The sequence below is a fragment of the Astatotilapia calliptera genome, chromosome 1 (genome assembly GCF_964374335.1).
Source record: "Astatotilapia calliptera chromosome 1, fAstCal68.1, whole genome shotgun sequence".
In the NCBI taxonomy this organism is placed as follows: domain Eukaryota; kingdom Metazoa; phylum Chordata; class Actinopteri; order Cichliformes; family Cichlidae; genus Astatotilapia; species Astatotilapia calliptera.
This window is the reverse complement of record NC_137422.1, coordinates 6,663,683-6,679,273: the sequence shown is the minus strand read 5'-3', so window position 1 is coordinate 6,679,273 and position 15,591 is coordinate 6,663,683. Positions and strand designations below refer to the sequence as shown.

At 40.2% G+C, this 15,591-nt stretch overlaps 1 protein-coding gene across 3 annotated transcripts in view; it reads right to left on the bottom strand.

Annotated features, from left to right (window-relative positions):
• Positions 1–15,591, bottom strand: part of pacsin3 (protein kinase C and casein kinase substrate in neurons 3) — a 34,388-nt gene that overhangs the window by 5,256 nt on the left and 13,541 nt on the right. For all 3 annotated transcript variants that reach the window (XM_026154211.2, XM_026154139.2, XM_026154287.2), the window contains 7 exons: positions 13,606–13,706; positions 12,663–12,819; positions 10,258–10,493; positions 9,321–9,476; positions 8,006–8,181; positions 6,366–6,486; positions 2,010–2,152 (listed from right to left, as the gene is read on the bottom strand). In XM_026154211.2, the coding sequence (XP_026009996.1) occupies positions 2,010–2,152; positions 6,366–6,486; positions 8,006–8,181; positions 9,321–9,476; positions 10,258–10,493; positions 12,663–12,819; positions 13,606–13,659 (1,043 nt within the window). In that variant the 5' untranslated portion in view covers positions 13,660–13,706. The remainder of the gene's footprint in view (positions 1–2,009; positions 2,153–6,365; positions 6,487–8,005; positions 8,182–9,320; positions 9,477–10,257; positions 10,494–12,662; positions 12,820–13,605; positions 13,707–15,591) is intronic.

Here is a 15,591-nt window from a genome sequence, read left to right as displayed (position 1 = left end):
AATCAACAGCCCACAACATTCCATTTTAAAACTTCACAAAACCAACAAGCACAGCTCTCTCTTTAAAATTTTCTTAAAAAAAAATAAAAAAATCAAGAAGTGTGTTTGTTATGTATTGATGCTGTGTATTCATGTGCACAGCAAACACAAGCTCTTTATGTTCAGGTGGAAAAATCTCTAAAAAATTACTGTATTGTTATTTTGTTCCAGTTGCAAGCACGTGTAGCGAGGTAAACGGCAAATGAAATTTAAGACACTTAATTTGCACTTCGCTGCATATGTGGTCAGATCACAGAAGTGATTACAATCCCTCTCATGTGGGGACTCCTGCAGACAGGGCAGATGTGGAAATGTATCTGCTAGAGCAGGGCGATATGACCAAAAATATTTATCAAATTTGCGATAACGATATAACTGACGATATAATTGACACTAGACAAAATACTTTACAACTCCACAACTTTATTAGTGCAAAAAACCCCATCAATGTATTTTCACTTAAACAAGCAGCTGTTTATGTGCATTAAAGTTATATAAAAATTTAACAGTGCAAATGCAAATTCCTTGCTGACAGTTTAACCAAAAGGCATTTCCAGTGGAAACTGGCTGACATATCCTCAGCATAACTATGTATAATATCCACAAAACTTAAAAAGAGGTTATACACACACAATACAGTAATATTATGTTGAAGCACAGTACGTATCACTCTGCGAGGCTCCTGCCTACAATAGCCGTAATGCTCCGACAATCCATCAAGCGGTGCGGCTTCGTACTAAAACATTTGAAAGATTTTTCAAGCGCCGTGTACGACATAAAATCATTTCGAGGTCAGTAAACACAACCAGAATTCATACATAAGGCACACGGGATTATAAGGCGCACTGTCGACTTTCAGAAAAATCAAAGGATTGATTTTAAGTGTGCCGTATTTTCCAAACAACACGGTAATAACGACGTCCCGCTAGCATGCTCTACCAAAAATAGTGCTTTGTTGTGTATCTGACGGACGCAAGCCAAACCAGTTCCACACCACTGAAGTTGCAGCATTTTTACAAACCAGTTCTGGTTCATCCGTTTCATTCAACGATCTGCTTTCGCTCTTCTCATTCTGCGTCGCCGCCATGTGCGTATGTAAACAAAGGCACTGCGCATGCGCGTTTTACCCATATTCTATCGCGATATTTCATTTTCCTATCGTTGCCCAAAATTACACCGGTATTACCGTGAACGGTATGATACAGCCCAGCCCTAGTATCTGCAGCTATTCAGTAGAAAAATGAAAAGCAAGAACTACTTAACTAGTCCCTGGTTTTGTCAGAGGTTTCATACTGTTACAAAGGGAGTTTTTCCTTCCTACTGTTGCCAAGTGCTTGCTCATCAGGGTCAGCTGATTGTTGGTTTTTTTTCTATGTTATTGAAGGGTCTTTAACTTACAATATAAAGCACCTTGAAGCAACTGTGGTTGAGATTTGGAGATATTGGGGGGAAAAAATTGAAAGCACAACATATAAAGCACATCCCAAAAATCACATTTTAGAAATATTACCGCTGCTATTATCGTATTTGGCCATCAGAACCTGCACATTTGATTTTTAACCAAGTCTCCTGTATCATGGATAGTTTTCATAAAGCCAAATTGTTTCCTGTCATCTCTGGGGTTTATTTGTTGCAAAGTTTAAAAAAAAAAGAAAAAAAAGGGAGTATTGATTCCGTCAGAGGTCATACCAATAATAATTTATTGGTTAGTCAGCAACTGCTAAGTGCATGCTGTACTTGGCCTTTTTTTCACATGGAATATTTCACTCCCATTTCATGGATTCACCTCACCACCAGGTTCAGCTTTATGGTCTGTGAGTAGACATTTCGACTATAGGAGGTTAAAAGATTACGTATACTGCTTTGTGAGTCAAGCGCAATTATCTCCACAGATAGCTTCTCAACAGAGCACAGATGTTGGAGTTTATGATAACATAAACTCCAACATCATGTCCACAGTGTCCTCCTACCTGCTGGTGTCCAGGGTAATGGGACTCGGTGGGACATTGTCTCCAGCAGAGGAGACGATGTTGGTGAGGGTCACCACGTTCTCCTCAGAGTTTCCACTGTGCATCCTCTTGCTGATGGAGCGACTTGCCTCTGGAGACCACTCCTGCACACAGACACACAGTCATTTACTTAAGCTTACACTGACTCAGGTCTTTGTCTCTTTATCAGTTTATGTCGACATAAGTGACACAAGTTTAATGAACACTCTGTTGATGCATCCACGGGAGTCAACAAAAGCCAGAGCTAGGCCTTTAAAGTATGCTGCTGTTGCATTCAGTTAAAGAAAGGATGATGATTTAAATGAAAGAAAATGTGCTACACTGCAGTGTTATGGATGCACGGATATGCAAATGGTTTGGTTTTGCAAAGTCAAACCAAAGACGTAGACGAGATCAGCAGTGCTGTGTGTTACAACACTTGTTAAGACTTCATCCAAAATGCGTTTCTCTTCAGATTCTGTAAGAAGCGCGTCAAATAACAGCTAAAGATCCGTGGAAGGATACGACAACAGCACCGGTGCTTTGTGTCACTGATAACGTTACCCAAGATGCAGCAAATTTTTGACATTACATGGTACTACTTGTCATTGTTGACCGTTTCAATTCAAAAACTGCTAAAGAACATAAGGCGTTATCTTCAGATCTCTTCTTTTGTCAAACCCACAGTGCTAAACTCAAAGGGAATCAGAGAGCTGCTGAAACTGACAAATATTCATATTAAAGATGCCGTATCAGAGACTCTCCGATTTTTAATGGACCTAAGAGATTTAAAAAAATGATTGTCTTTGAAGTCCAGAAGTGCCTCATTAGTGTTGATGTCATGTTCTTAACACTTATCACCCAAGTTTTAAAATACAGACAATTATATATTGTAGTTTTACAGTCGAATATAAATGAGCAAGAACAATGAAAACCACATAGAGACACAAAGCTATATGAAAATATAATCACAACACAAAACACCTGAGAGTTTTAAATGTGAAACCAAATCTGAACAAAGCGCACTCTTAAAAAACAAAACAAAAAAAACAACAACAATTCATAAGTTTCAACATGAAGCCCTGTCAATCTTTAGATCACACCCAGACCTAACGCACTATCATGTAATAGCAGGGTGCTGCTTGCAGGCGTAGGCAGCTGGGGATAGACTTGTTAGTATTAGCTCTCTTCAGAGGAACCTTGATCAGCAGGAGGTGTGTGTTCAGTGAGATACCACAGATATAATTAGACTTCTTGACAAGTGCTGTGTATAAGTTTCCCGCCAAGTGAGGCCATCGTACAGCTCCTCCTCGCCTGATCTTTACGCAGTGGGGGAATCGTGCTTGGAGTTATGAATGAATATAGTTAACTGAAAGTCCTCGCAAGTTCAGACATGTGTGTGTGTGTGTTGGGACAAAGGCTCTCTGTTCGCATGTCAGCGGCACTGTGGGAATGCCAGGAGATTCCTCAGAGGACAGAAAAGACACTTATCCCTGCCAGGATCTTCCACTTGCTTACTTTTTGCAAAGAATAACTGAGGAAGGTAAAAAAAAAAAAAAAGTGTTTACTTTGTCATCACTGCAATAATGTTAACTTAATAATCTTAAAATGCAGAATCCAAAGATCAGACTCATTGATAACGCTGAAAATGTGCATGTGTGCAAAACCTAGGAACTGAGAAAAACAAATCTATATAAGGAAAGTGGAGAGATCCCTCCACCAGGACAGACAGACGTCCAGCAGATGTCAAGCAGCACAGCCGATGTACTTTACAATTACCAGCTCTGGCAGCTCTCAGACTAAACCATCTTCAGCTGTGTGCTACCACTCGAACGTCTCTACTAAAGCAGTAACGATGCTTCAGTTTTTATTAACCAAAACAAAAAACATACTTCAGAGAAAAGCTAAAGTATGTTTGATCAAACAAATGGATTTGAGATCATCCAAAAATCTGTCAGACTTTAAGTAACTGTGTTGTTCGCATGTTACATGTAGTCTTTTCTATAATTTGAAATTCAAAGCTCCAGGTCTGGAACAGCAAACATAGCGGGGCAGTGTGCGGCTGCCAGAAATAAAGGTGGAGGATGAGAGGCAAGAATCCAGATAATGTAAGAAGAGGCTCTGCCGAACCACGCACAGAGAGAAAATAGGACAGTACAACATTTACAATGTGTGACTCAGGAGCAGACAGCAAAGACGGTGGGGAAGTACGCAATATGTAACATTCTGGAGACATGTAAGAAGTCACTGTTTCTCTCTTTTGTGTTTTAAACAGCGAGATAAAAGGACTTCTTGAAACCAAACTACATACAGACTACCGACTTCAAGTGCAGTTGCCCTACACTCCTAAATTTGCAATGCATATTGCAGTACCTAAAAATAATTACACTTCTAATAATACTGCTAAAACTGGTAACAGCTGTCAGTTTTCAAAGAAAGAAAAAACAATTTACACCGATCAGACAAAACATTACAAGCAAAGACAGGTGAAGTGAATCACAGTGGTTATCTCTTTACCATGGCACCTGTTGGTGGGTGGGATACTTTAGGGAACAAGTGAATATTTTTTCCTCAAAGTTGAGTGTTAGAAGAAAAATGGACAAGGATTTGAGTGAGTTTGAGAAGGACTAAATTGTGATGGCTAGATGACTGGGTCAGCATCTCCAAAACTGCAGCTCTTATGGTGTGTTCTCAGTCTTCAGGAGTTAGTATCCATCAAAAGTGGTCCAAGAAAGAAACAGTGGTGGATGGATGTATGACCGGAAGGTCAGCCCATGTGGTCTAATCCAAGACACAAAAGTTAATGTTCGTTCTGAGAAACACCTGGCACCAGGATTCAGTATGTGAAGAAGGCAAGCTGGCAAGCTGGCAGAGGCAGTGTGATGCTTTGGACAATGTTCTGCTGGGAAACCTTGGGTCCTGCCATCCATAAGGATGTTACTTTCACATGTACCACCTACCTAAGCATTGCTGCAGAGCATCTACAGCCTTTTATGGAAACAATATTCCCCGATGGCTTCTTTCAGCAGGATACTGCACTCTGCCACAAAGCAAAAATGGTTCAGGAATGGTTTGAGAAGCACAACAATGAGTTTAAGGTGTTTACTTGGCCTCCAAATTCCCCAGATCTCAGTCCCATTGGTGATCTGTGGGATGTGCTGGACAAAACTATACGATCCATGGAGGCTAACCTCAAAACTTACAGGACAACAGGATCTGTTATTAACATCTTGGTGCAGATACCACTGCTCGCCTTCAGGGCTACTTTGGCAGAAAAAAAAAAAAGGACCCACACAATTTTATGTCTTATTGGTGTATACTCTATTTTTAAAAGAAAGGAATAATGAGTAACTGTTTCATTTCCACTAAAATACTCCAAATGATGGTTCTCCTTTGTATGATAAGAATCATATTCTATAATTAGGGTATTGTAGAATACGCTAATCTACCTTTCTTACAATGTAACTATTATGGACGAATGCAGAATATTACAGTATCCCAAGGGAAAAAACAACATGCCTGGGAAAACACAGTGTACGTAGTTTCTTTAATTCACGCCAAAACCCCAGGACCATGGAGAAAATTTTGGACATGTAACCCTGGCTGTGCAAATTAAACAAAAACTCAGAAAGTTTCCTTTAGGTTATTCTTGTTTTTTGAAAAAGAATTTACATGAAACGGTAGTTTCATTAAAAACAAACAAACAAACAAACAAACAAAAAAAAAACAATTTTGTCACATATGCTAAGCAGACTACAGAATCCTGAGACTCTAATCTGAATTCCTGCACAACAATCATTTGCACTGTTGTTTGTGTTTTTCCATATGTAAATATTTGTATTTATTGGTCCTGTCTGCAGCACTGAGGTGCAAGTTCCATTCCACTAGCAACTAATCTGTGTGTGTGTGTATGTGTGTGTGTGTGTGTGTGTGTGTGTTCGACATTCCTAACCCCACTCAGCTTTCAGTCACAAAATGAGGCTTTCACTGGAACCCTGCTTAATATTCAGTCCGTCCCCTAAAACACACAGAGTCATGTTTCCATCTCCTCGGGAATTCAATGCAAATCACTACAATGTCCTTTAACAACCCCTAAAAGAATCATTTCCTCAACTTTAAATGGAGTCCTCAAACTCAAAGTTAATGATTTACAATATTTACATAATGAGTATTTAACCAAACTGAGGTCAAGTCCCGTTGAATGTGACCGTTTCAACAGATTTACGTTCCGACAGCACGGATAACGCACACACAGATGTAGATGACTGCACAGAAAAAAACAAAGCAAAACAAAATAATTCATGCGCGACAGGGTGAACAGAGTTTGTGTTTTCACACCTCAAACTGGGGCCAGTTCATGCTCATGCCCGGTCCGTGGGTGTTCCTCCACCATCTGAGGTCTTCAGTTTCGTTGGCTGCACGAATGGTCTGGCCCAGGTCCTGGTACAAGGCTTTGAAGCTAATGGACAGAAAGGGAGTGAATAATCACATTGATTGACACTCTGTCATCAATCTGCAGACCATCTTTCATCTGACTTTGCAACCTGTAACGCATGCCTAGGGACGCTTGTCATTAACCCTGCTTCATGCTGCACAGGTACAGGGCAACGAAATGCAGTTTGCATCCAAGCACTTCTGGATGGATGCAAACTGCATTTCGTTGCCCTGTACCTGTGCATGTGCAATGACAATAAAGTTGAATTCTATTCATCAGGAAAAGACAGGTTTCCAAGTTGGGGATCTTCTAAAGTCATAAAAGATTACTTATTGAAGCAGGAAGCAGTTGTCAAAGAAAACAACAGACTGTACTTGCTGGTTGAACATGGAGAGAATTAAAATCGACACAGTGCATTTTGAATTTACAGTAGCAGGTTCCTGATAGGTCCTGTTTACTCACAGGGCTGGGCATCGAGAACCCTAGAGCCGTCATTTAAAGGTGGGATTTGAGATAAGACACGCTGCATACTTTCTAATCAGCTTCATCAGCACTGAGCTGGTTTGTATACACTCAGATATAACATGAAGAAAAAAAAAAACACAACAACAACAACATCTCTTCATCTACATCCAATCTTCCAAAGGAACAGCTGGTAAGAGGGCAGCTTCCCCCCCCCCGACACACTCTCAAAGTGTTTTTTAATTTTTTTTTTTTTTTTAAAGGATCTCAAACTTATCACAGAGATGGAACATGGTTTTTTGGGGGGATTTTCTTTCCACTCTCTGTAATATGTGCCAGGACGAACCATCTAGTGAACACACATTTTGCACCAGTAGTTGAATATTATCCCACCATGTTTAAAGCCTTACTGACTAGTGTCACATGGAGGAGGTCGGTGAAAAAGTATTCCCATTGGTCCTTTATAAATTAACTCATCATCCAACGTGGTCTGCAGCCTCTAACTGACATAACACTAAAGGCTTAAACGAAAGCATACTGTAAAGGCTGTGAGTTATATGATATTATACAATTTCATATTTATTGTAGCTGCAGGAAACATGCTCACTGTGGGACTAAAGAAACACGTGTTCAGGCTTTTTATTTGATCATTCCGACTCCTCAAATCTTTCTTAAGTAATGTTTTATATACACATATATATCAGTGCTCTGGAATAAATACATGGATACCAGAGGAAGTCTCTCAGAGTTTAAAAAAAAAATACGTTCACACAGTGAGAAACTGCTCTTCAAAAGAGCAGTTTCTTCAAGGGTTAATTTGCTCAATATTTGGACAGAGTTGGCTGGACTTTGCCATGGTAACCATTATTGGTAAAGTTGCTTGTTTAAATAAAATATGAGGTCAACAGTTAATGGACAACAGCAAGAGTTTTCCATTAACCCCTGTGTACATACGCACATGTTCAGACTGACATCCGTGCCTTCGCAGCTCTGCATGCCTTTGCTGTGAGTCATGGATCGCTTGATTCGTGATCCACGTAATTTTGGATAAATAAATACAAGCATGTGGATTTTTCCTTACCTGTCTTTGGAGGATAGGTCAAGGTGTGTATGGATGTCGAGCAGGACATCTTTAAAGAAACACAGCCTCTTGCGCTCAGCCTCCTGAGTTAAGTCGAACACCTGCTCCATGTCCTCCATGTAGCGGGGGTTACAGCGGTTCAGCTCCTCCAAGGCCTTGGAGTAGCGCTCCTTTACCTGCCGTAAACACACACACACTGAGCTACTGCGTAGTAGTACACCAATGTGTGTTTTGTTAAATGCACCATTTCAATTACACTTCATGGTCTTACTCAGGTGCATGTGCCTTGCATGCTTCGAGTATATGTGCAAGACTGTCTGTTCCAAAGAGCAGAATAAAAACCTTTGGAAAGCAGCTATAAAGCTCGTTGTAGTTTTATTCTATTTTAATAATGAGACATTTCAAGCTTTATTCAGAATTGCATTTTTTGTTCAATCATTTAAGTGAATTTATTTTATCTAACATTATTTTATTTATGGATTTAAATCAGCTTCCAGTGTAGTTCAGATGAATTAAAATCCTAAAGCAAACTACAAGAACAACTGAACAGGGTGTTTACCTCTCCTGTAATAAAAAAAATATTCAAAGTGACAAAAGAACTCAACGTTTCCATATTTCCGGATTTATCTAAGAGACTTTGAATAATACTTAATGTCAAGAGTGCAAGAGTGACCAACTGAATTCTGGGAGTTTCTTTTTATTATGCACACAGTATGAACAGCTCTCCATCATTAGTAAGTATTATTTACACTGATAACATGCTGTTGACTAGAACCCACCATAATAAGACTGTCTTCTTCTTCTGTGAACTCTTGTAAGAACCCACTGAATAAAATGTTTAAATATCTTAATGATTACATAAAGTGTGCAGTGATTAAACACAGCAGATACCAACACGGGGCGCTGAGACTGGTTGAGACAAGTGATTGAAGACTGAAGGCTTTTTTGGATGTATTTTTCTTCAAGCTGTGAATGAGTAATGATATTGGATTTCATTTCCTTGTTGAGATCAACATTGCTCAAGAGGTCCTTGGCTGCCTGACAATGCTGTGCGTACTAAATGAACACGTCTCAGGATTTCCTTCGTTTTTTTGTTGTTTGGTTGATCATTTCCCTCTCCGGGTCCTGGAGCTACTCCTCAACCGTTGGGTTTGTTACAAGTGGAAAGTCGAGGAGACAAGTCCGGTCATGTTTCAAAGTTAAAAAACATACACAGGTATGTTTTTCTGGAGTCAGACACACCCAGACTGGTACAAGAGGAGCTATGTATGGGACTCTGTTTATATGTACGTGTTCACGTGTGTGTGCATCGTACTTTCTCGGTGTCCTGGTTGCAGCGCTCCACCCGGGTTGTGTACTTGCGAACTTCCTCTTGTGACTTGGTCGGGTCAGCCTTGGCGTGCGCCTCCCTGTTAGCCGCCGTCCACTCCTCTTTCCTGGCCTGATGGTAACTCTTCTTAGTTGACTCCACCTGGACACACGCACGTGTTAAACACTTGCTATAAACTCAGTAAAGACTAAACTTCAATTTTTTCCAAAAATGTACCCGTCTCTCCTCATTGACACATCAGATGTAATATCAGACTCACTCACATCCATCCAACAACTGTGATAATATTACCTCAAATACAATCACCTATGACGTAATAGCTGCATTCAACCACTGTGTTATCTTATACGACAATCTTATAAAAGGAAAAAGAAGGAGGGAAGTTTATTCACCGACACTATAGTCAAAAGAAGCACTTACTTTGCCATTTCGCATTTAAGTCCAATTATGTCACTTTTTGTTGAGGAATTGCTAAATTCCAGTCTATGAGGGTCTGCAGTAGTCCCAAACTTATAGTGGACTGATTCCACTATTTTATCTCGGTCCTGATGCACAATGGTCACTGTGAAGATGGCAAGTGGCTGTGAGATCCCCGTTTTTCATGCAAATATTTTAACAAGACTACAAGTCACACTGTCACAATAATTGTGTCTGCGCCACAGTCTCCAGTTTTCCATAGTGTGACTGTAGCATAAAGCAACTTCATGTGTGACATTTGCTAAGAGGATGTGTAGACAGTTGCTGGCTTTTGTTTTTATTAAAAGAAACCTTTCAACGACAACTTTGTAGACACTGGCCATTTGCAAGTATTCACTACAGTCACGTCATCTCCATTAAATCCCATTAGTGTGTACTGCAGCCACTCACTGATGCAGACTGCCCTACAGACCAACGTCAGAAAATCTACTGAGGCCGCCCTCACCTCCTTCAGCTTACGGACCCAGGGCTTCTGAGCTTTGCGGAAGCCATCATCCGCGTCCTTCGTCTCTCTGAAACCTCCCATCATTTGCTTGTGGAAGGCCTCTTTTTGCCAGCTGCGTACTTTCTCGCTGTCCTCACCCGCCAGCTGCTCCCGCAGCTCCATGTGCAGCTCGCTGAGTCGGTCAGCCGCTTGCATGAAGGCATGCCAAGCCTTCTCCAGTGTACCATACTGGGGCCCTAAATAAACGTGAGAAAGCGCCCCTTCAGGTTATCACTAAATAAAAATCACTCGTCCCCATTTGTCTACATGTTTACAAAATTAATTGTAGGTCAGTGTTGTGAAACTTCGCCTGTGGATATTTTGATGGGGATTTCCATAAACATCGTGAGCTTTGCTACCAAATTAAAGATGGATGACTTAATTTATTAGATGATGAACAAAATATTAACTTGTAAAAAATTTAGCCAGCTAAATTATCATCTTGGTCATATTTAAATAGAAATCCCAAACATATCCCATTTATATCATAAATGTCACATTTGCAATTCCTGTGTTTGTTTGTTTGTTTGGTTTGTTTATATATATATATATATATATATATATATATATATATATATATATATATATATATATTAGGGGTGCAACGATATTCGTATCGATATTGAACCGTTCGATACAGTGCTTTCGGTTCGGTACGCATATGTATCGAACAATACAACATTTGTAATTTATTTTATCAATTTTCCTTCTGACGATGCTGTCTGTGTTGAGCGCTCAGTGAATCTGCGTTCGACTACTCCGCCTAGGCTGCACTGTCGAGCGCAGATCCACTGAGCGCTCCACACAGACAGCATAGTCAGAAGGAAGAGCACAGGGCAAGATAGCGAGACAGAAGTTAAGCTCTCCTTGCAACAGGCAAATTGACCCTCATTCAGATCTGGCGTTTGGAATTATTTTGGTTTTCATGTGACGTATGACCCTGAAGGTAAGCGAGTCATGGACTAAAGTAAAACAGTATGTTGGATGTGCCATGCAATGCTCAATTACATTGGTGTGAACTAGTGTGTTAGCGCAGTTAGCTCGTTAACGTGTTGGCCGTCTAGCCCCATGCACGGAGCGATCGGCGGTAGCTCGTTAACGGAGATTTGCCGTGTTGTGGCGTTAAGGTCATTTCAACGAGATTAACCTGAAAGGACTAGTGGGAACACAACGAATATGACTGCACATTTACACCGACATCATCCTAGTGCAAAGACAAAAACAACAAGCATGCTACTAAGTTTAGCAGAGTCATTTAGACAGCTGTTAGCACATGATTCTCCTTATGCTGCTGAGAATATAGCCCAGAAGAAGCGGATAGTATAGCTTTTATTTTGGAAAGAGCCATTTCTCTGTAATAAACTCTCTTTTCCAAAGATGAGTGATTCCTCAATCAGATACAGGGCTCGCAATATCGCTAGCCCGACGTCCCGGAGCTAGCGATTTTTTCAGTCGGGCTACCAAAATCTATCTCTTCCCTGCCCGTCGGGCTATTGTAGGAAAAATATATGTCAATGCTTTTGCATTCTTTCAGAAATGTAGCTGGGTAATTATGTCATTGGCATCGGTGAGCCACTGTCAATATGTGACATTGAAGTCGCGTTTGAATTTGCGCTTGTTTTTTTGCTTTCACTTTGCAATCGTGCGAACTGTGTATAGAGAGCGACAGCACTGATCTGTGAGTGATGATAATTTGTGCACCAATTCCTCTGACATCGTCTTATTAATCGTTAGCTTACTATGCAAACATGACAAGTGAAATCTCCCGCAGCAAGCTTAAACATGTGAGAGGTTGATCGCGCAGAGAATCGCTGAGCTTATGTGAGTGCGCGTGTAAAAGCATTTCAGTTCTGCTGAGCCAAATAAGACAGGTCAGGGTGAAGAAGTGACAGCCAAATAAAAGCTTACCACAAAACGGAGAAGTTATGACAAATCAGACTATAAGGCAAAAAGAAAATGCAGCTTTATGGTTTCATGGACAAAATAATTTCTGTGGCTGCAATATGACGAGCTATATAACCAGGGCTGCACATAAGTGGTCCGCAGGTGCGCATTCGCTGTCAAAATAAAAAACGCGCACAAGGGTTAGGGTTAGGGTTAAATTTAAAAACTGTACTTTTGAGTTAAAATATATATTTATAATTTTAATAAATGACAAATAAAAAATGCATGAACATTTTTTTTGTATCGAAAAAATATCGAACTGTGACACCAAAGTATCGAACCGAACCGTGAATTTTGTGTATCGTTGCACCCCTAATATATATATATAACGTCATAATTTCTATCCAAATGTGGTGACGTCTGATGGAAACTAACTGGTGGCTATATCCACTCTTTTATAAAAAGCTAGCATTTAAACTAACCTTTCTCCACAACAACCCTCCACCTCTTGGCCCAGTCACTCAGCTGAAGAGCGTAGTGCTTTTCTATCTTGGCTCTCTCCTGGAAGCAGGTGACTAGCTCATTGCACAGCCTGTGGCCATCGTCAATCCGCTTTACCGTCCTTTTGTAGTTCCCCGGCTGCAGAGACACACCAACGAACCAAACAGGAGCGAGGAAATAGAACAGCGTCAGTCACTCCCTGAGTTCTATTCATGTCATCGTTGTATCTAGACATTAGCAACAACAGTTTGGACTGAAGCATATTTGGTGGATAAATGATATAGAGATGATCGAAACTGAGATTAAAAAACAAAAAAGGGGAGACAAAAGGTAATACAGCCACTGGAGATGAGAGTGTGTATTTTTCCCCAACATGGAAGGCTGTGAAGAAGTCAGTCTTCGGTCTTTAGATAAAAGCATGTAATGAGACCCGGCTGACTGACACACTGACTTATCTGGCTGCTTCGGCCTCTTAGTTATTCTGCATTCAGGTGCTGTTGATCAGCTAAATAGACATGTTCATGTGCTGAACACATTGAGCCAGGTGTTGATCCTTTCACAGGCTAGAGTTGGTGGTGTTAAATCGCAGTGATTTGGAAAACATTTAAACAGTGAAAAACATGAAAGGTTGAAAATTTTAAAAAAAAATTCAAAAAAGATGTTTTTTAATTTGAATTTTCAAAAAAGTTGAAAGACGGGCCAGAAAAGACTGGTAAAGTTGCGTAACCCCAATAAGAAAAAAAGCAACTTGTTGGAAAGCTCACAACTTGTTAGGTTAATTAGTAGCATGAGTGGGTAGAAACCTGTGTCTGCAGGCTGAAACACTGCAGCTATAATAAGACTCAGACTATAAAAAGTTAAGTGTTGTTTTAAGTTTTGTAGAGCGGCTGATGTACGACAGCAATTAAAGTGTTACTACTGTACCTCCCAGAAGCTCTCAGAGCTCCCCAGCTCACTTAGGTCTCCATTAGAAGACATCTTGGGGTCGGCCCCACAGCACAGAATGATGGCGGCTACAGAAGAAACTGAGGAGGAGAAAAACCCGAAAGAAGCATGAAAGAGAGAAAAAAAAAAGTAAATTAAATTTTAACAGGTTCACTGACATGATCTTGTTTGATTCCAAGTACATCTATGCACTTCAACTTTCTACTCCAAATTAAAAAGCCCTAACTGGAAAAAGCCTGGTTAACCAGAGTAACAGCGGCCGACACTTAATTTAAAAACAATGAAACTTTAAAACATAATTTTTAAGGAATGAGTCTACCTGCTCTATGAATACGTCACAGCTCATTTCATCTCTCTGTATATTTATTCTCGAGCACCAGTTGGTTTGTTTGCCTAGTGACGCTTTCTGGGAAATCCACAGCTCAGCCCTCATCTTGGACTTGTGACAAGATACGGCTGTTTCACACTGAGACTCTGATAAACACTGATGTCCTGGAGACGGTGTTTCACCCTGACATAATCATACACTTCACTACAAGCATAAATCAAGTACACACCATCATTATCCCCAGACCAAAAGCCTAATAGAGGAAGCAAAATGACCTTTTTTGCTTACTTGAGGTCACCTTTGAAAACAGCTGCGTAAAATAATTTTTAAAAATGTTTTAAAGCTGCAGGTGTTATCATGGACAGGAAACAGGAAAAATAACTTAAGCAAACACTGAAGAGATGTTAAGAGCTTGAAGTCCTACAGTTACATGACAAATGGGACAAACTGCACCTCCTAACTTATAATCATGTAATATGATCGAAAGGTCAACAAGCGCAGTCCAAGGCTGCATGCTTTCACCTGTCTGAAAATTCATGCAGGAAGTGAATCTCTGGATCCAGATTAACTTGCGATATTTTCTCGAGAACATCACAACCAGGTTTCCCCATTTTTTTCTTATGTCATATTCATATTAATTTGTCAAAATATGATGTGAAATTTAAATTTTATTAAATAATCCTGCTGACACGGACACATTTAGACAACCTCCTTGTCAAGAGGATCGGTACGGAAGAGGATTGGGGCCACTGGAAAAAAAAAAAAAAAAAAAAAAGAATTCTGACTTTAATCTCAGAATTCTGAGATTAAAGTCAGAATTCTGAGAAAAGTCAGAACTCTTTTTTTATTTTATTTCCAGTGGCCCTAATCCTCTTCGGTAGATCAGGAACATTTGTGGCCATTCAGGATTTCCTTAGAAGATGTTTCTTAAAAAGACGCGTCTCCTCTTTTTCTGGGGTTATCAAACCCAGTAGTCTCCAGTCTTATTGCTCCACTGTAAGCAGCTCTACAGTTTCAGCTTCTGGCAAACTGCAGCTCCCCATCAGCTGACACAGAAAGCCAAAGAGTCCTCACTGCTCTCTGACCTCAGGGCTGCTCTGCTCAGTTTGTTTTTTTGCACAGAGCTGGATGGTGTGCGTCCTACAAATGCCGATACCCTGTCGTGCGCAGTCGGTCCACTCCTCTTTATACACAATGGACTTCTTTCAGATGACAGGAAGCACAACATTTGTACAAAAATCAAGCTAATAAGAAAGGAAAAAATAAATAACTTGGTGAGTTGACATCTATATTTGTTTGGAGGACTGAGTACTGTAGTTTCAACCTGCAGATGAGTTGACTCGTGTGACACCAGTGGCAGGAACGCACATGATACCAACTATGTGCATCTATGGCCCATCCCAATGCATAGAAAACACAAACAGGGAAACTAATTAACAGACTGTTGCTTTGTGTATTCTCACTACAAACAATCCCTTTTTGTGAAATACTTTCTTAAAAGCAAAGCACGATGCACAACTGTGCAAAACCAAAGAGCAAACCTGCATTTTAAATTCAGCTGCAACTGAACTCGAGGGGATTCATTTTTTACATTTTGTAGCTCTGCAGGAACTCTACCAACAGTTTACTGTGACCTG